This window comes from Lontra canadensis, unplaced genomic scaffold (genome assembly GCF_010015895.1).
Source record: "Lontra canadensis isolate GAN:19392208 unplaced genomic scaffold, GSC_riverotter_1.0 scaffold23, whole genome shotgun sequence".
NCBI lineage: Eukaryota > Metazoa > Chordata > Mammalia > Carnivora > Mustelidae > Lontra > Lontra canadensis.
This window is the reverse complement of record NW_022631017.1, coordinates 8,844,574-8,867,082: the sequence shown is the minus strand read 5'-3', so window position 1 is coordinate 8,867,082 and position 22,509 is coordinate 8,844,574. Positions and strand designations below refer to the sequence as shown.

The following is a 22,509-nucleotide window of genomic DNA, read 5'->3' as shown; positions in this document are numbered from 1 at the left end:
ACTATATGCGAGGAACTGAACAATATCTTTAGATACAGTATGTTCAGCCCTCACAGTGAGTCCACAACCCTGAGACCTTAAGTCTCAACTGCCACTAGGCCACATGCTCTAAGTGGTACACTTTCTCAGAACCAGATTGGCCTACACCAACTTCAGTGATCTTTCCAAGACAACATTGGGCCACAGCAGCAAAAACTATTAGAAATTATATTACCAGTCTGTGAAATCTGGGAACAAAACAAAACAGCTAATGTCAGAAATAAATGAGTAAATGAAAAGACAGGATCTGAATCCAACTTATACACTATACTCAACCCTTTCTCTTCCACATTTTCTGGCATGAAGAGTTGGCATGTTTGAGCAAGTGAGAGATGAGCTGAACTAATGGGTAATTGCTACTTTATGGATGGAAATTAGAATTATGCAGATCTCAGCAATTTCTTCTCATCTTTGCAACTCAAAAGGCAAAAAGCATACAGTCAAGAAATTTTGGAAAAACTGTTACACTGACCTAGTTAGGATATTTGTTATACAGAATTCATAAAAACCAAGTAAGTGTAGGAATTAGTAGGGCTAATGGAGATCTTCTAGTACAATACACTTCCCAGTTTCACAGAGGGGGAAAACGAAAACCTAGTGAAGTTATGGGACTCACTATTGTTTAAATACAACCAACAAAATAAAGCCAGTCTGAGACAGAGAGGCAGTGTATGTAGTGGTAAAAATTTAGCACAGAGTGTGGCATCACACGGACCTGGGATGGACCTCTAAGTCAGTTATAAAGACTCAGAGAAAGATATTTAGACTCATTTTTACCAACTATGAAATTGGGATAAGGATACCTACTTTGCTAGTTGTATTATATGTTATATTAATATATAATAATGTATATATGTTATATTAAATGTATTATATGTAATAAAGCAATAGGCACTTAGAGACACACAATAAATGATGCATATAATACAGAGAACTTCTCTTCATAAGAGTATTAATTGCAATAGGTGTTTTACTCTGGTAAAAGTCTTTTGGGCTTCTATTACAATTGTGAAAAAGGTACAATCACATCATCTTACTCAGTGTTTTAGTAGCTGAAATAAAGATGTCTTAGCAAAAGGACATCCAGTTTCTTAATGAGAAATATAAGATGTTAGTTGGTAAAATGTGTTATCTGTTCTTTTAACCTCCATGGATGTATCAGAAGGACCTCCCTTTGAACCTTTGCTGAAACAGCATCCCTTCAATGAAATGTACCTTAATTTCTACTTCTTCAGCAAAATCCTAAACTTCCCTTAAATATAAAGGCCAGAGTTATTACACAATAATACTTCCTCATTTAGATATAATAAAATGTCACAATAAATTTTTTACCCACCATAAATTTCTGCTGAATATATCGAATAGAAAATGAACTTAAAGTTCCATACCTTTTGTAATTTCTCAAAAATGTATGACAGTGTCCTTGGGATAATGCCTCGGTCACTATAGCGTTCTGCCCCACCCGTGATGGTGAATGTCTTCCCACTGCCTGTTTGCCCATAGGCAAAGATGGTACCATTGTAACCTGCCAAGACACTACATAAAGAAATGGCACACTTTAATATCAAATGACTAATCGCACAAGTATTACATGGCTTGTATTCTAATAGCAGCCTTATTCAACACTAGTGAAAAGACATGTATAAAAGTATCTCTATATGTGAGTATCTAGCTAAAATAATTCACATTTTTTTAAATCCAGGAAAATCAGCACAACCAATCATTTTCTCTCTATAACTCAAATGGAGTCTGTTCATCTTAATTATTTTTTAATCTAATTTTTCTTTAGAAAAATTTTATATTTACATAAAAGTTATAAAGATAGTGCAGAGCTAACACATGCCCTACACCTAGTTTCCCCTACTGTTGATAACATTATTATTGTGCACCTGTAACAACTAAAGAACCAATACTGATGTATTATACATTTTATAAAAATGTCCTTGGTTTTTATATATTGTCTTTTAATTTTTTTTCCAGCTTTACTGAGATATAACTGACACATAAATGTAAATTTAAAGTATACAAATGTGATGATATGATACACAAATATGCTGTGAAATGAGTCCCACAATAAGATTAGTTAACACATCCATCACCTCACATAATTATCATTTTTGGAGGTGGTGATAACATTTAAGAGCAATACTCTTAACAACTTTCAAATATATAACATATAGTCACTATGCTGTACATTCAATCCATAGAATTTATTCATCTAATAACTGGAAGTTTTTACCCTCTGAACAACATCCCCACATTTCCCCCATGCACCATCCCCTGACAACCCCCATTCTTTTCTTGATATTTATGAGTTCAGTTTTTTAGATCCTACATGTAAATGAGAATATACAGAATTTGTCTTTCTCTGTCTTATTTTACTTAGCATAATGCTTTCAAGGTCCAACTACATTATTGCAAAATGGCAGAATTTTCTTCTTTTTATGGCTGATTAATATCCCATTGTGTGTGTGAGCGCACTCACGTGTGCATGTGTGTGTGTGTGTGTACACCACATCTTCTTTGTTCATTCATCCATCGATAGACATTTAGGTTTTTCCATGGCTTGGCTATTGGGAAAAATGCAATGAACTTGGGGAGGCAAATGCCCCTGTAATATTTCATTTCCTGTGAAATACAGGCAGAAGTGGCATTGTTGGATCATTATTGGCAGTTTTAGTTCTAATTTTTAAAGGAAACTCCATACTGTTTTCCATAGTAGCTGCACCAGATTGCATCTTCACCAACAGTGCACAAGGAGTCCCTTTTCTTTACATCCTTGACAGCATTTGCTGTCCTTGACAGTATGATAATAGCCATCCTAACAGGTATGAGGACATGTCTTACGTTTTTGGTTTGCATTTCCCAGATGATTAGAAATACTGAACACCTTTTATGTATCTGTTAGCCATCTATACTTCTTCTTTGGAGAAATTTCTATTCAAGTCCTCTGCCTATTTCTTAACTGGATTTATGCTTAACATGTAATCTATCCAGGAGAATGTTTCATGTGTACTTCAGTAGAATCTGTATTGTGCTGCTCCTGGGTGAAATGTTCCATATATGTATGTCTGGTAGGTTCATTTGCCTTAGGGTATAGTTCCTATCCAATGTTTCCTTCTTGATTTTTTTCTTTCTTTCCTTCTTTCCTTCTCCCTCACTCCCTCCCTTCCTCTCTTCCTTCCTTCCTTCCTCTCTTTCTTTCTTTTTTCCTTCATCCTTTCAAGATTTATCTATTTATTCTTTGAGAGAGAAAGAAAGAGAGAAGAGAGAGTGGGGGGGCAGAGGGAAAAGGAGAGAGAGGATCTCAGGAAGATTCCTTGCAGAGCAGAGAGCTCAATGTGGGGCTTGATCCCATGACCCTGAAATCAAAATGAAAATCATGACCTGAGCCAAAATCAAGAGTCGGATGCTTAACAAAGTAGGCCACCCAGGCGCCCCTCCTTACTGGTTTTCTATCTGGATGATCTATCCATCGTTGAAAGTGGGGTGTCATGAGAGACCAGTGGAACAGAGTAGAGAGCCCAGATAGGGACCCTCAACTCTATAGTCAAATAATCTTCGAAAAAACAGGAAAAAATAAACAGTGGAAAAAAGTCTCTTTAATAAATGGTGCTGGGAAAACTGGACAGCTATATGTAGAAGAATGAAACTCGACAATTCTCTTACACCGTACACAAAGATAAACTCAAAATGGATAAAAGACCTCAATGTGAGACAGGAATCCATCAGACTCCTAGAGGAGAACATAGGCAGTAACCTCTTCGATATCAGCCACAGCAACTTCTTTCAAGATATGCCTCCAAAGGCAAAGGAAACAAAAGCAAAAATGAACTTTTGGGACTTCATCAAGATCAAAAGCTTCTGCACAGCAAAGGAAACAGTCAACAAAACAAAGAGGCAACCCACAGAATGGGAGAAGATATTTGCAAATGACAGTATAAACAAAAGGTTGATATCTAGGACCTATAAAGAACTCCTCAAACTCAACACACACAAAACATAATCATATCAAAAAATGGGCAGAAGATATGAACAGACACTTCTCCAGTGAAGACATACAAATGGCTATCAGACACATGAAAAAATGCTCATCATCACTAGCTATCAGGGGGATTCAAATTAAAACCACATTGAGATACCACCTTACACCACTTAGAACGGCCAAAATTAGCAAGACAGGAAACAATGTGTGTTGGAGAGGATGTGGAGAAAGGGGAACCCTCTTACACTGTTGGTGGGAATGCAAGTTGGTGCAGCCACTTTGGAGAACAGTGTGGAGATTCCTCAAGAAATTAAAAATAGAGCTTCCCTATGACCCTGCAATTGCACTACTGGTATTTACCCCAAAGATACAGATGGAGTGAAAAGAAGAGCCATCTGTACCCCAATGTTTATAGCAGCAATGGCCATGGTCGCCAAACTGTGGAAAGAACCAAGATGCACTTCGACGGACGAATGGATAAGGAAGATGTGGTCCATATACACTATGGAGTATTATGCCTCCATCAGAAAGGATGAATACCCCACTTTTGTAGCAACACAAATGGGACTGGAAGAGATTACGCTAAGTGAAATAAGTCAAGCAGATATAGTCAATTATCATATGGTTTCACTTATTTGTGGAGCATAACAAATAGCATGGAGGGCATGGGGAGATGAAGAGGAGAAGGGAGTTGAGGGAAATTGGAAGGGGAGGTGAACCATGAGAGACTATGGACTCTGAAAAACAATCTGAGGGTTTTGAAGCGGTGGGGTGGTGGGAGGTTGGAGGAACCAAGTGGTGGGTATTAGAGAGGGCACAGATTACATGGAGCACTGGGTGTGGTGCAAAAACAATGAATACTGTTATGCTGAAAAGAAATAAAAATTTAAAAAAAAGAAAAGTATGATAACTGAAATAAAAAATTCACTAAAACAGTATATTTGAGTTGGTATAAGTAAGTAAATTTCAAGATAGGACAATTGAGATTATTCGGTCTACACAATAGAAATTATAAAGAATGAAGTAAAATGAACAGAGAAATCAGAGATCAACATTTGCATAAAGTCCCAGATGGTGAGGAGAGAGAATGTTTAAAAAAATAGTAATTGCCAAAAGGTAGTCCAATTTGATGAAAAACATTAATCTACATATCCGAGAAGCTCAATAAACTCAAAGGTATCCAAACTTCAGCACATCATAATTAAACCATCTAAAGACAAAGAAAATCCTGAAAATAGCAAAAGAGAGGTGACTAATCACACACAAGGAATCCTTTTTAAGATTAACAGCGGATTTCTCATCAGGAATCATGGAGGCCACAAGGTAATGGAATAACATATTCAAAATACTGAAAGAGTAGTTGGGATACCTTCCTTTGCAAAAATTAACAAGTCTCCCAAAATTTACATTTTAATTTTGTTTTCAGATTATTTATTGTTATTCTATAGAACTATAATAGATTTTTCTATATTGACCTTGGACACTGAAATTTTGTTGAAATTGTTTACTTCTTCTTATCCTCTAAGAGTGGATTACCTAGGATTTCTATATACAAAATCATATCATCTGCAAATAAACATTTACTTCTTCTTTTCTAATCTAGATGGCTTTTATTTCTTTTTCTTGCCTAAATGCACTAAATTCTCTCCACTTCTGTTTATCTGGGAATATCAATTTTTCCTTCACTTTCAAAGAATGACTTTTTGCAGATATAGAATTCTCTATTTGTAGATGGCATGATCTTGTACATACACAGAAAATTCCAAGGAATCTACCATAGAACTATTAAAAGCAATAAACAAGTTCAGCAAGGTTGTAGGGTACAAGACTTAATGAAAAGTGGCATTCTCCCATCTGACCTATAGGTCCATGCAAACTCCATTAAGATCCAAACTGTTTTTTCAGAAAAACTGACCAACTTCTGAAATTTATATGGAAATTCAAGGGTTCAAGAAGAGCCAAAACATCTTGAAAAATAACAAAGGTAGAGGACTCACATTTCTTTCTTTTTTAAATTTTCTAATTTATTATTTTTCAGTTTTCAAGTAATCTCTACACACAATGAGGGGCTCCAACTCACAACACTGAGATCAAGAATTGCATGCTTTACCAACTGAGTCAGCCAGGCACCCCTTAAATCAAAACCTACTATCATAACAGTAATCAAAACAGTGGGATATTGGCATAAGGATAAACATACCATGAATGAAATAGAATTGTGAGTCTAGAAATAGACCCTTATGTTTACAATCAATTGATTTTTGACAAGGGTGTCAAGAACACTCAATAGAGGAAAGAAGAGTATTTTCAAAAAATGATGCTTAGACAATGGATATTCACATGTAAAGGAATGAAGCAGGAATTCTACTTCATACTACATACAAAACTTAATTCAAAATGGATCATAGACCTGAGATAAGAGCTAAAAGTAAAAAAAACTCTTGGAAGAAAACATGGGGTAAATCTTCATGACTTTGGATTAGGCAATGGTTTCTTAGAAATTACATCAAAAGCACAGCAGCCAAAGAAAAAAGATAAACTGGATTTCATAAAAAATAAAAACTTTTGTGTTTCAAAGGACACCATTAAGAAAGTGAAAAGATAACCCATGGAGTAAAGGAAAATGTTGGGAAAAATCATACATGTATCAAGACACTTATCATAATCCATAATCCATAAAATACAAAGAATCCTTACAGCTTAAATAATAAAAAGACAGATAACTCAATTAAAAAGCAAAAGCGGAAAAAAACTATTGGGACTATACCAAAATATAAAGCTTTTGCACAACAAAGAAAACTATCAACAAAACAAAAAAACATTCTCTAGGGATTGAGAGAGGATACTTGCAATTGATATAAATGATAAGGAGTTAATATCCAAAACATATAAAGAACTTGTACAACTGAACACCAAACAAACAAACAATCTGATTCAAACATGGGCAGAAGATCTGAATAGACATACTGCCAAAGACAGATGATTGACACATGAAAAGATTTCATCACTAATCATCAAGGAAATGTAAATCAAAACCACAATGAGCTATCACCTCACACCTGTCAGAATAGCTAGTATAAAAAGATAAAAAATAACAAGTGTTGGCAAGGATATGGAGAAAATGAACTCTCATGCACCACTGGTGAGGATGTAAATTGTGTAAGCACTGTGGAAAACAGTATGTGGGTTCCTCCAAAAATTAAAAATAGAAATACATATGATCCACTAATTCTACTACTGGGTATTTACTCAAAAACAAATAAACAAACAAACAAACAAAAACCAAAAACACTAATTCAAGAAGACATATATGCCCCTATGTTCATTAGAGCATTATTTACAATAGCCAAGATCAGGAAGTAACCCAAATGTCCATTGATAGATGAGTGGAAAAGAAGATGTGGTATACACACACACACAATAGAATATTACTCAGAAATAGAAAAAAAGAATGAGATCTTGCCATTTGCAATATGGAAGGACCTAGAGGGTAATATGCTAAGTGAAATAAGTCATAGAGAGAAAGACAAATACCAAATGATTTCACTTATCAGTGGAATCTAAAAACAAAACAAAGGAACAAACAAACAAACAAACAAACAAAAACAAACTCTTAAATACAGACAACAGGCTGATGGTTTATGGAGGAGAGGTGAAGTGTGATGGGCAAAAAAGATGAGGAGATTAAGAGGTACAAACTCCCAGTCATAAAATAAATCACCCACAGAGATGAAAAGTACAGCATAGGGAACACAGTCAATAATATTGTAAGAATATTGTATGGTGACAGATGGTGGCTACACTCATGGTGACACTGAGTAATGTATGGAGTTGTCAAATCAATATGTTATACATCTGAAACTAATATAACTTTTTATATCAATTATACATCAATAACAAAATTTTAAATAGATAAATAAGAATACATCAGAGATTTTGAGAGAAAAAAAATTGGCAAAGGATCTGAATGGACATTTCACTAAAGGAAATATATGGATGCTAATAGCACATGAAAAGATGCTCAACATCATTAGTCACTAGGGAAATGTAAATCAAAACCACAATGGGATACTCATTTCATAATTATCCTAGAATGGCTTAAAAAAAGAGAGAGAGAAAAGGAAAAAAGACAACTGCAAGCATTACTGAAGAAATGGAAAAACTGGAAACCTCATACATTGTTGGTAAGAATGTAAATGGTGTAGCTGCTTTAAAAAAGGTTTGCAGTTTTTCAAAATGTTAACACAGAGTTACCATAAATAAGACCTGGCATTCCTGGGTATATGCCCAGTGGAATGGAAAATATGTCCACCCAAAAATTTGTAATGAATGTTCATAGTAACATTATTCATTACGGCCAAGAAGTGAAAACAACCCATATGTCCATCAACTGATGAGTGGATAAACAAAATGGGTCATATCCATACCATGGGATACTATTTGGCAATGAAAAAGAATAAACCACTGATACATGCTATAATAATTGATCAATCTTCACAACATGCTAAGTGAAAGAAGCCACTAACGAAAGGTCATATACTGTATGGCTCCACTTACATGAAATGTCTAGTGTGCAAATCCACGGAAACAGAAAATCAATTAGTAGTTGCCAGAGGCTGGGATAAGGGGAAAGGAGGAATGACTGTTAATGGGTATGGTACAGGGCTCCTGTTGTGAAAATATTTCTAAATTTAGATTACAGTCAATGATAGTTGCACATTTGTACTAAAAGCTACTAAATGGTACATTTGAAAATGAATTTTCTGGTATGTGAATTATACCTCAATAAAGTGTTATAAAAATAAAATAATAAGGAACCTATTCTACTTTGGTACTAATTAGATATGCTTCAACAGCTTAGCAGTAGCATTTTTAAAAGACAGAATAGTAATTAATAAAAGGATGAAAAGCTAATGTTAAGTTTCAGCAGTGAACAATGGGATGGATGTTTTTGGTGAGAAATATTTCTCAGCTTCCTAAAATCAACAATGCAGGTGACTGCCTAATACATCCCAGCTAGAGACAATCCTGATATGTAAATAAATCAATGTTTTTAAACCAGTGTTTGGTGATCAGAAGAAATGTCCACAGTAGAAACTTTCTCCTTCCTTTTGCAAAATGCATTTTCCCTAGAAATCTAAATTACAAAGCTGAGATATTTTGTCATTTCTTACTTTTAATATTTGCATGACTAAAACAAAAATAAAGCTTCTACTCTCCTGGAAATTATAAACTGCAGTATTACTCCATACACATCACATGTACATGTCAGAAAAAAATACAAACCATTTAAGTTCAGTTTTTCACTTTTATTACTCTTTATTTAACTACACCCCAAGTAGAAGAAAGCTGTTTTGAAGTATATGCAATAAAGCGAGAGCTCATTTTGTTTACTCAAATGCGAAGGCTTTAAGAATCTCCTTATTCGATGTCTAAATCAAAGTAACCAACAAAAAATTATTATTGCTATGACAATTTAGTTCACAGAGCCAAACAAGTGATATTTTAGTCCCTCAAATCTAAAGATACAGCATAGCTGAAAACAAGAACAACAACAAAATAATGGGATCACAGATGTTATAATTGGTATCATCAGAGGCCTTTTAATTATGTTTTGTCCAACAGAAGATTTCCTTCTAGGGGATCTCTGAAAACCAGATATCTGAGCTATGCTTAAACAGCTGTTAGATTCAGGAAAAGGACAGAATCAGAGAATCCAGGTGAATTCATTTTTGAGGGGAGAGAGTGAGCTGAGGTGGTACTTTAAAAGATTGTGATGTTCAGCCTTAGAAATATTAAGAGTCCCAGAAAAAATACATACTTATATATTTATTTCTTTATTTATTTTGAAAGGAGAGAGAGAGAGAGAGCAGGAGGAAGGATAGAGGGAGAGGGAGAGAGAAAATCTCAAGCAGACTCCCGGCCAAGTGCTGAGCCCAACGTGCGGCTCGATCTCAGGACCCTGAGATCATGACCCGAGCTGAGTCAGAGCCTTAACCTACTGAGTCCCCCCAGGTGTTCCTACATACTTAAACTTTAAAAAAAACTGTTCATCAGAACTAAACCAATTTCTTCATTCAGAAATACAATAAATGAGACAATATGAAGAACAATTTTTTAAGCTAATAGAAATTATACTACATTTACATTCGACTTGATTAAAAATCTTTGCTCAAAGTTAACAAAACTAATCTGGAACAGAATTATCAAAATTAAGGCCTCTGTTTTAAATATAATTACCCAATTGCTCCATCTTATATCTCACACAGTTCTAAAAGCCCCAGTAGCTGGAATATACTTATTTTCATTTGTTTTTGAGTCTCAGAACAGTTCATTGCTCTCCACTGCCACCCAGTTCCTAGAATAAAATCCCTCTTGCGAAGGCTCCACAGCTCTTTGGTGTGGTCCATTGTTTTTTGTAGAGAAAATGGGAAGGAGACTCTTAGACTCTTAATCATTTCACTTTCAGAATATTTCTCAGTGCATAATTCAGCAGCCTGAATTTTTAAGAGGAATTTGAACCAAAAACAATAGCAACTCATAATTAACACAATTTAACACAACTCAATTTACCATATATAAAAATAATCTTCCCATCTGTTAAGCCAAATGAGCATACAACTTGTAAAATTTCCAGCAAAATTTGGTCATGGGGCATTCCCTTTGCTGTGAGGAGAAGGAAAAAAGAAGTTGGGGAACTACCCTTCTAGGGAGTTAAAGAGGGCAGCTGACTGGGAGAATTCTAGTTTCTGGCTAGAAAGCTTGCTTAGTCCCTCTTCTTCTGGTAACAGCTCTGCTCCCAGTCCATTCTTCCACTACTAGGAGCAGGCTGTGTGCGGGGCACAAGACCCAGGACTGGCCAATCGTGCTACCTCGTTCCACCACGACTACCCCCCCCCCAACCCCAAACCCCTCTGAATAGCTACTAGTCCAAGATGATGGGTCTCAAGCAGAGCAAATAAGATTCCCTCCTGTCCAGATTCTGAGAAGAACAAAAGCTCTCTTTTTGCTGGGGTCTTTAAAGCACCGCTGCCAGAGGCCCTGTCTCCTGCCCTTCTGTACAAGGAAGCAGGGCCAAGAAAAGGTCAGATGGGCGGAGAAGTAATCTTGGCTTTGTCCGGTACTTAGTTTAAGTAGCTACAACCCTGATTTTTATAGCACTCCCTTCAATTCTCTGAGCTAACCCAGTTTTGTGAGCCAAGAAATCCTCTCTTTTCTTTGAATTGGAATTCTGTTATAATTAACCAGCAAATTCCTAACTCATGCAAAGTTTCTGAAAAACATCTTTTATCCATTGGCGTGGACCATGGGTCTCAAGCTAGCAGTGAATCTTACCTATAGGAGTGTTTAAACTTATCTCAATGTGAATGCTTTTATGTGGGATGTGTGTTCTCCAGTTTGCCACTGTCTCTCAAACTCCCTCTTGTCTTAGACTCATTTGCTTCCCAAGTGCATGACAACCGGTCCAGACTTGAAGGCAGGGCTACATCGTTGCACGCTATGGAATCGCCAATCTTGGTGTAGGCCACTTGAATGCCACTGCTCCGGAGACCTGCCCTGCGCTCAGTCATCCACACAGGCTCCTGTGAATCACGCCCCCTTGAGGTATATAACGTTGAAGTCCTGGTTAAAGGCATCTGAGTTTAGTTCTCTGGTTTTAGACCTCATTCCTTCTCAAAGTATGTTCTGGCAAGATCATTCGAAGGTCTTGAGAGCTTTGCTTGTATGCTATATTGATCAAGTTATGGATCCTGATACAGAAATAAAGTAGGTTACATAGCTAACCTTAGTGGACCTAAATCAGAGCATTAGCTATTTGGGGCAAAGGATTATCTAAGGCAAGGGTATCCAGATTGGAAACAATTAACTACACAATCTAAAATATGTGTTTTTCAGAAAACTAAAGCTGTGCATGTGGATTAAGTGGTAACTGAAACACTTAGGATCGTTTAAAACTCTTCTGTAAGTGCCCATGGGCAAACTGGCTGTTGGACTCGGGTCACAGATACAAAGCCGCATACTAAATTTAGCCAGCAGAGCATCTGTTGGTCCAGCACTGTCATTTTTAAAGAAACCCAAATGGAACGTTCTTTGCTGCCAAGACTTGTGCTCCCCATTCTGCACAGACACCACTACTTCCTACTGTTCTCCTTGGCTTACTACAGATTAGCTGCCTGCCTTTCATGGAATTTTGAGTTTTGCAATCCCTGGTATAAAGCAACACAGATAAATGTGAGGAGAGGAGCACTATGATTGAGAGGCGGGGGAAAAAAAGAAACTAACGTATAAGAATGATATGACTAGAGATCTTCCAGATTTTTGACATGTTCTAGGCAGTCCCCTCCCAGTCAAGCACCTAAGAAACAGACAGGCTATCTCTCCCATCATTGCCGGCATTTTGTAAGTTTTAACATGGGATAGGAAGACCGGAATTTGGGGCCCATTTTTCTCAGTCACTTTGGCACAATCAGGACATCCACTCCTGGATGTGTCACAAACACAGGATCAGTCACTGCCTATCTTGAATGACTCACAAATTCTCCTCCCTGGATACGGGGGCTGAGAAAGAGGACTTTTTGAGGTTCTTTCCAGCTCTGTGATTCTTGGGGATTTGTTCGCAGTCTTGTCCCCACTACTTCAAAACAAACTTTGCAAGAGGCAAACATATCACGGGGTACATAATCCAAACAGTCTCCCTTGAAAGGATCCTCGAGATCTTAAGCACACTAAACAGCTCCACATCCATAAGTTCATGGACCAAATCCAGGCCAAAGTGCTCTCTAAATGAGGCTGTTTATTATTTCCTAAGTTCCTGAAGAAACCATTTTCTTTAGTATTAATAATAAGCAGCTTAAAGCTGGAAACATAACAGAGATGCATGGAACTTTAATAGAAGAAAATGACCTCTTTTGAACACAATCCAGCTCTGAAATGTTTCAGTTGGAAGTCCAGTAGACTGTATTAGAAAGCAAAAGCTGTGTTTTTATCTTATTTACATTATGAAAAATGCATTTACTGCAGCATTTCTGACAGATTTTTTTTTCATGACCCTTGAGAATAAACCCTTAGATTCATTAAACATAATCATTCTCAGATGACCATCTAAGGAGGCAACTCAAATGAACCAACAGAAGTTTTACACGGTAATGTGGAAAAACCCATTGTCTACAGAAATTTATTTGGGCAGAATCTTGCATAAAGTCTGAATTATTACTTTGTGTTTCTTTTCTAGGGACACAAAAGAAAATAGAAAACACTTTTTCCTAAAATTGTAACACTAAGTTTTCTGTCAGTAAATTGATCAACCACATTTTTAAAGCACTGACTATATTACATTAGAGGCCTGCTACTATGTTCTATGTGAATTTACAGGGAAAACAAACCAACAAACAAACAATGCAAGGTAAAAAAATAATTAGCAAGATAAGTATCTTTAAATATATGAACATATGCATACATTATGACTACATAATCTTTTAATTTACACATTAATCTTTAACCAGAACAAAACAAAACAAAACCAAATGGCTTATTTATAAACATATCTGTAGAGAGATGAAGAATTTATAGAAAGTCCTCTGTGAGGATTTCCTGGGGATTCCATTTTTCCTCATAAGGCGGAATACAGCTTTGGGGTTCTCCAGCTGAGGAGGGAGCAACAGAAATGTAGGAACCCAAGAAGGAGGGAAGATGGGCATAGGAAAGAAGGGACATAGGGGCCTACCTCATGGGGAAGTGCAGTCAGAACAGTTCTGCAAGAGGTCGCAAGTGGGAAACAGAGAAGCACAGGGTGGTGGGGAGGGCAGCAGGGAGTGGCCCTGGGTGTGGGAGTTGTTGACAGAAACAGCAATGGGGAAGGGACTCTGAACATGACTGCGCAGCATTGCAAATACACTTTCCTACCCCGCATATGAGAGCCTGAATAGATCCGACTTTATGTTTCTTCCAAAGTGACACTGTACACAGACTGGACCACCTGGAGCTATAGCAGAGTTTGTATTTGAGTTACAAGCCTTTTTCTCTGTACTTGGAGTCTCAAGACTATTTGCTAAATAAGACCATCGAACTTGATTTCAATTTTGTGTGAAATAGAAGAGAGTTTCCACATGCTTGGGAAAATCCAAACACATTTTGATTTCAACAGACAACAACCAAGATGGGGGGGGGGATACTGCCATTTGGGACAGAAAGATAAGTAAGGATACATCTCATGAAGATGCTAATCACTCTTCTCTGTGGTTTTAGTTATATCATGCCACCAATTGTCTAATGAAATTTAAGAGCTGCCATTCTAAAGCAGAAAGATGTGCCTTGATTGGGACCACTCATAAGTGAAAGGAATGAAGGAAAGGAGCAGAAAGTGATGTAGAATGTGTGGGCCACATCGTTACTCAGCTGACTGTACAGCTGAGTAATGTCAAGGGCATCCTGCAGGCCATGGAGAGCCACTGAAGGGTTTATACAGGGGAGAGGTGGCCAGAGGTGACTAGTGGTGATGAGGGAGGAAGGAGAGAAGCGGGAGGCTGGGAAGACGTCATACCGGGGGCCTTCTTGGAGCACAGGGTGAGACAAGATGTGAGGAGAACAGGAGGGAACTATTCAAAAACTTTTGTGAGAAACATGTCCTACTATTACTTGATGAATCGTATAGTTGAAATACCATCTTATCAAACACTTTGAATAATATGGTCTCAATAAACTAAAAACTCTCAAGTCTTAAAGCAGTCAATCAAAATTTACATATCTAAATGTTTCTGTAGCACTTCAAACTCACTTTGAACAAAACTGAACTCATTATTACCCCTCTCGAACATATTCCTCCTCCTTCATTCTCTAGAGAATTTCTCCTTAGACATCTCTTTTATCCCCACCTTAAAATGGGGGGAAAAAAAAGGAATCTGAGAGAAGTTAAGTACATCAAGGTCACAGTAAGTGATAAGACTGAAATCAAGGTCTGATTCCAAATATAATAGTCTTTCTATTACCTAATTAAGTTATCCAATGAATTTGGCCACCTTTAAAAAAAAAAAACTTAATAATCCAGGGTGCCTGGGTGGCTCAGCGGGTTAAGCCACTGCCTTTGGCTCAGGTCATGATCTCAGGGTCCTGGGATCAAGTCCCACATCAGGCTCTCTGCTGGGCAGGGATCCTGTTTCCTCCTCTCTCTCTCCCTGCCTCTCAGCCTACTTGTGATCTCTCTCTGTCAAATAAATAAATAAAATCTAAAAAAAAAAAAAAAAACAAAAACTAAATAATCCAGTGTGTTCATTGGAATCATATCCAGTGAAATACTCATCTCAAAGTTGCTTTCTTCAGAAGTTCACAGGAAAAAATAACATAAAAGTCTTAGAGATTAAGTTTACTGACTTCATTTAAAAAATAAATGTGAGAGCTAATAATATTAAGTTATATACAATTAAATTACCCATTCCGATAGTTTTCATTTGTTCTCATCGTAAAGCCACACCTTTTTTGCTCACACTGCATGTAGTAAGCAGCTTATAGGTATGAATGTACTACATATTTACAATCCTTTCATCGAAAGTACCTTGATTTGTATTAATTATACAGCAAAATCCTGCAAACACTTCATAACGCTTACCACTAAGTAGGATGGTTAAAGGTAAGGACAGAAAATTAACAATAAAAAATCTGTATCACCTATTGAGAAAGAAGCAAAAGATGTGCCTTTACGTTAATAATAGGATTAACAACATAGAAGATAGAACAGAATGGCTAATCTGTTTAGGATTTTTCCTTTTGGAGGGAGCTATCAAAGGGAGAAAGTACCAGAGACTTGGGGGAGACAGCCTCTAGGAAAGTCAGAAATTTCAGAGCAGAAGAAAGGACTCAGATATTTATTTGCCTTAATGTCCTTTGATGCCTGATCTAAAAACTCTTTTCAATTCCCTATCTGGAACCCAAGGATCACAAAGGAATTGAAACATGCAATGAGTGGCTAAATATATTTTACATAAAAGGTAAGATCAGGCTGTTGGAAGGCTCTTAAAATCTAAAAGAGAGGGAAGGGCAGAACCACTTCTCCCCAGCTTCACAGTTAGCTGATGGTTAAAGAACAACAAAGGGCTTTGTGAGGCTGAAAAAAAAAAAAAAGAAAGAAAAGGAATTCCAGAGAATGTTGGTGTGGGGAGGTTTCATAGGTTTCTCTGGGGAGAAAGCTGGGAACATGGTCCTCTGAATGCACAGGAAATAGGAAAACTCTTGGGTACAAAATGGGATACACTAGGAATGAAAGCAAGACATTTAAAAGCAATTACCTGGGTTCCTTCAGACAACAGAAATTGGTTCATCAATACGGCCCATTGTTAGGACCTTGTGTTCAAGGTAGCACTGCACAACTTACGGGAGCATATGCACTGGCAGTAATGAGCTATTCTTCACAAAGATGGCAAGAGGACAGAGTGCAACAGCAATGAAATACTAATAACATTAAATGTGCTTGAGGTGAGCAGGTGGAGAAGCCATGCAGTCACATTTACTGATATCCACAGTGAGGATGACAGGGCATAAGGGTGGTGGCAGACAAGCTGTTACTTCAAAGAGAAAATAGAGGTCACCCTAGAGGAAATTCCTCAGCGCCTCTCTCTACGTGCTACCTCCACCCGCACATATATATGTATTTATCTCCATTAGTCCCATCACTTCCTCCTCCCTGATCCTAGAGATTGGTCCGTCTCTCCAAAGTGAATCTTTTCCAACTAAGTTCTAGATTGTTCTTTCTCCCACCTCTCTAGGGATCATTCTTCATCATTAACTCATCCTCTGTACTTTTGACTCCTTCCTTTCTGTTGTTTGCTTCCTCTTTAGAAAATAGGCAGACACAAGTTTCTCTCCTTGTGTAAAATATTTTATTTTTGAATATTAGTTCATAAATGCATGCATATACATGTCTTAAATTTTATTTTTTAATTTTTTTTAAAGATTTTATTTATTTATTTGACAGAGATGGAACACTAGCAGGGGGAGTGGGAGAAACTTTTATTAAAATTTTTTTTTAATTTTATTTTTTTTAATTTCTTTTCAGTGTTCCAGAATTCATTGTTTATGCACCACACCAACTTCATAAAATTATCTATGAAAAACCCACAGCGAATATTACCCTCAATAGGGAAAAGTCGACAGCCTTCCCTTTGAGATCAGGAACACGACAAGGATGCCCACTCTCACCACTCTTGTTCAACATAGTATTAGAAGTCCTAGCAACAGCAATCAGACAACAAAGAGAAATAAAAGGTATCCAAATTGGCAATGAAGAAGTCAAACTCTCTCTCTTCGCAGATGACATGATACTTTATATGGAAAACCCAAAAGACTCCGCCCCCAAACTACTAGAACTCATACAGCAATTCAGGATACAAAATCAATGTACAGAAATCAGTTGCTTTCTTATATACTAACAATGAAAATACAGAAAGGGAAATTAGAGAACTGATTCCATTTACCATTTAGAGAACTGATTCCATTTACCACAGCACCAAGAACTATAAGATACCTGAGAAGCAGGCTTTCTGAGCAGGGAGCCCAATGCGGGGCTCGATCCCAGGACCTCAGGATCATGACCTGAGCTGAAGGCAGATGTTTAATGACTGAGCCACCTAGCCACCCCTAAACTTTTTTAAATTACCATAAAGTTGAGTCCCACTCAACTTGAGAGTCCCAGAGAAGTCTCCCAGAGAACCTGAATTCTCTTCTCCATCCTCAAACATTCCCCTTCATTAATCACTCTTATCCCTTTTGCAAGCACACTTCTAGACTTTTTTTTTTAACATATAGCATTGTTTTATGTTTTTTCCCTTTTTAAATAACTGGTTTCATACTACATACACTTTGAAGCAATTTTTTTGTTGTTCATTCAATAGGCCATTTCACATCAGCAGATCTACCTCATCATTTCTTAACCTAAGTCAGTATAGCATGGCACAGTATAAATATGTAACTTACTTAACCAGTCCTCTACAGATGAACAGTTGGATTCTTTGCAATTTCTTCCCACTGCAAGCAGTGCTGGAAGGGACAACAGCCCTTACCACTTATCTTTAGTAGATGCTCAAAAGCAAAATTTCTGGATCACAGAGCAGGTATCCTTGGGAGTTTTCATAGATACTCACAAAGATGCCCTCTAAAGTGACCACAGCAATGTTTATATACATCTATAATGAAAGAGTTCCTATTTTCCTAGATTCTCAGCCTCAATACTACCAAATTTTTATTTTGCCGACTTAGTGAGGGGAGGAGGCCTCTCATATCTCTAATTTCCATTTATCTGATCACAAGTGATTAAGCATATTTTCATATTCACAGTAAGCATACTTTCATATGCTTATAGACTAATTATATTTCCTCTTTAGGGAACTGCCTTTTCATGCCATTTGATTAATTTTGTAATAAATTATTTGCCTCTGTCTTAATTGGGAGGGGTTATTTCCACATTATGGATATTAAGCCTTATATATATTTTATATCTTCTTCTAGATAGTAGCTTACCTTTTAATAGTGTTTATGACGGCTTATGTTGTCCAATTGTGTTTTTTTTTAATCATGTCAAATGAATTTGGTTTTGGCTTTTTTTTTTTTTTTTTGGAGAGATAGTACTAGTGTGAGCGGGGGAGTAGGGGAGGGAGAGGACTGGCAGAGGAAGAGAGAAACTTAAGCTGAGCACGGAGCCACCCAGGTGCTCTTCTTTTCTTTTTTTAAGTAGGCTGCATGCCCAACTTGAGACTTTAACTCATGAATCCAAACCCAAGATCAAGAGTTGCATGTTCTACCAGCTGAGCCAGCTAAACACCCTTGTTTTCTGCATGTCATAAGCAGGGCCTTCTGTTTTCCAACATCATAAACATGTTTCCTCCATTTCCCTCTGTTTATTGCCTTATTTTTAAATTATTTATTTAATTTATCTTATGTTTATTTTTTGTTAAGGGCATGAATTTTAGCACTTAACTTTGTTTTTGCTGAGTCGATAGCTAGTTTCCCCAGCACCAGTTATTAAATGATCCAACGTTCCTTGACTCATTTAAAATGCTACTCTTACCATAAACTAAGTTGTCAGATACATATGAGACGGCTTCCGAAATATCCATTCTATCTTATTAATTGATTCATCCACTTCTGTACTGATACAGATACTGATACTGATCTGTACACTATTTTCATGATTATAGATTTATAATATGGTTTAATGTCTGGTCAGGCATGTCCTCATCCTTGTTCTTCTACAAAATTATCTTGGCTATTCTTGCACATTTTCTTTTCCTTGTGAATTTTAAAATCAGTTTTGTCAAGTTCCAATTGCTTCTAATTTATTTGACCACAGAACTCATTTTTCAAAGATCAATGTTCAAAAGAACACACTTCAGTGATACATTGGCTTAGGCTATATCTGGCCCTAAGATTTATTTTGTTTGGTCAGTATAGTGTTGACCTGTTCATGTTTTTAAAAACGCTTGACACCCATCTGAGAGCCAAAAGTAAATAATGAATGTGCAACAGGGTGTGTGTATGTGTGTGGTGGGGTGTCTTTGCTTTCCCAAATGGCAACAACTGCCTGCAGCCAAGTAGTGTGACTGCTCCTTTTATTTACTTAGGCCCTAAGTCCAAGTTCTCCAGTTTCTGAACTTGGCCTGTTCACTTATTTGTGCTATCTACCTAGACTTTAGGCAGCCTCTGCCTCTGAGAACCCTGCATTACAGTAACACCATCCTCAATAGCCTTGTGTCCCTCCAATTCATCCTTTCTTTATATTGCCACCAGAACGATTTTTCTATAACCTACATAACCGGGCCACCGCTCTGATTTGAATTATTTGGCAACTTCTGACTAGTTTTAGGATAAGATCCAGTTTTCTCTGTAGACCAAAGGAGGCTTGCCATCACCTGAAATATTTCTCATGGGTCATTTCCCATTATTTCTCCTCTTCTCTAGCCATTGGGCCTGTTTACGGTTCCCAAAAGATTTCCCACATATCCATCCATTCTTGAATTTAAGTTGTTCTGTGTGGAAGGAAGTTTAAGTCAACCCACCACCCATAAACTTCACTCTCCAACCCTTTGCCCCAACCAGATTTCTTCTTTCCTCACATGTGTTTGCTTGTATAAAACCTTCAGCTCGAAGTCTCAGATGTAATTCCATCACTAGCTTTTCTTTACAGTTCTTCCTGACTGTTTCTCCACTGTCAATTCCACCTTCCCAGAGCTTTCCCAAGAAAAAAATGGAGCGTCTTCTTCTGTGTCCCTTTTCCACTCACTATATTTCCCACTGAATCAATACATGACTGATGTTCTTGTCTGTTTGATCCATAAGACTGTGTTTTCCTTGTGGTCAAAAATCCTATCTTAGGGGTGCCTGGGTGGATCAGTGGGTTAAAGCCTCTGCCTTTGGCTCAGGTCATGATCCCAGGGTCCTGGGATCGAGCCCCACATCAGGCTCTCTGCTCGGCGGGGAGCCTGCTTTCCTTCCTCTCTCTCTGCCTGCCTCTCTGCCTACTTGTGATCTCTGTCTGTCAAATAAATAAATAAAATCTTTTAAAAAATCCTATCTTAATCAAGTCACTGTCTCCTAAGCCTAGGACAGGGTAACTAGAAGCCTAGGTATTCAGTGGAATGGAATGAAAGAAAAGACTGGAGAGAGGATGGAGGGAGGGAGAGTTTAATGAGTCAATCACTGCCTCTACTCTTGAGGAGCTTGGAGAGAGAGAGCTTGGACAGATAGATAGATAGATAGATAGATAATCACTATTTAAATTAGTAGCATCATCTCATGACCAAACAACTAAATCTCCAAGGAGAAAGTGGAATTAACCTTATCCTCTATCTTAACAAATACCATAGACACAATCACATAATTGTTTCTCTGGCACACTCATAAGAGTTGTGCAATGCCACAGACAAATTCTCTCTAAATTTAAAGTTGCTAAGGTTATTTTGCCTTTAGCCAATATATTTTGAAATTTTCATTTCTAAAATAATAAAGGAATTTGATGGTAATAAGTGATAAAATATACAAATATTTGCTTTGCCCACAGTCCTTCACTAGTCTGTAAAGTTAAGACAACCTGTACTCAAATAAGACTGAAGGATGCTCTTTGGCACATCTGAACATTCTTCTTGCATATTAAAGGTCAATCAGCTATGCTAGCTTTGTCAGAAAACAAAAAAAAAAAAGATCTCAACAAGATGCCTAAACCCTAAAACCACATTTACAGAACATTTTTATTTGTTTTCTTAGTTGTATTCATCCTGTTTTGGCATTTTTACCATCTGCCTAGCAGATTTGCGCATGCACATATAAAACACAAAATTCCATTAATACAACATTAAGGTTTCAAATTTAAACATACAGGAAACTGAGAAGTTATAGCCCTCATAACAACTTTAACTCACCCAACTTCCTTATTCTACATGTGTTAAGTTTAGATACTAAAAGGTTAAGCATTGAGCTGGAACACAAAAAGGACACATATATGAACGGTCCAAACTCTCACATTGCTTAGGATGTCTACTTTTATTTTCAAAGAATTACATACTAATATGATCTATTTTCCATATACATAATGGACACATGCAGAGGAGTTGGAACTGAGCCTATTTTATTAAAATATTCAGGAGGTTTAAAGTTGAATATTCACACTGCATTAAAAACATCTCCACAGTGCCTTAAAAAGTTGCTATGCATTTTTAGTATATTCTTAGTTTAGTAAATTAAAACAAAAATATAGAAAGCACCTATTCGCAAGTAAGAGAAGACATGATTTGATTAGGTATCTTGAAAATTCCGTAATGGTTGAAAGAGCAAAAAAAATTATACCTGAGAGTCTTATGACATCTTTTTTATTCTATTTGTTATTTTATTTTATCCCTAAACTCTTTTTATGCAAAAATCTTAGAAAGAATTCTGTTGGCTTGGAAATAAGCACCTACTTCTCTTGAAGAGCATCATTTTCTTCACAAATGAGGAAAAAAAAAAACCTTATTTTGTTCTACCAATGCTTGACTCGGTATATTAAGTTTGGAGTTATACATTAAATAATTTCCCCATAAGCTGAGGCCAAGCACACATATTTCCACCTAAGGGGAAAAGTTTAGAGTGAATGAAAATAAAACTCAGTAATGAAGGTCTTCATGCAGAGGCGGTCGGCCAAGTTAGAGTGTAAAAGTCCAACATGGTGTGTGGCTCTCACACATGAAAGCACATGAAAAAGAACTACTAAAGCATTTAAGTACCACAGGCTTCCTTTTGGGTTATAATGAACCACCAAACCTTGGGGCTAGAAGGACCTATCTGGCTTGTCCTTCTGTTCTCAGGTAGGCCTACATAACCTATCCTGGACAGAGGAGGAACGGAACTAGGCTTAGAGCCCGCCAGGAGAATCCACAATGGCTCCTAATAACTCATTCTAGTATTAAATAGCTCTGTCAAGAAACGTCCCAGTATCTCCAATAAATCCTTTGTGCTGAAATTTAAACCGG

General features: G+C 37.1%; 1 protein-coding gene across 5 annotated transcripts in view; it reads right to left on the bottom strand.

Annotated features, from left to right (window-relative positions):
* Positions 1-22,509, bottom strand: part of KIF6 (kinesin family member 6) — a 434,768-nt gene that overhangs the window by 356,627 nt on the left and 55,632 nt on the right. For 3 of the 5 annotated variants that reach the window (XM_032862288.1, XM_032862289.1, XM_032862292.1), the window contains one exon: positions 1,428-1,575. The exons of the other annotated variants lie outside the window; for them this stretch is intronic. In XM_032862288.1, the coding sequence (XP_032718179.1) occupies positions 1,428-1,575 (148 nt within the window). The remainder of the gene's footprint in view (positions 1-1,427; positions 1,576-22,509) is intronic. 5 annotated transcript variants of the gene reach the window in all.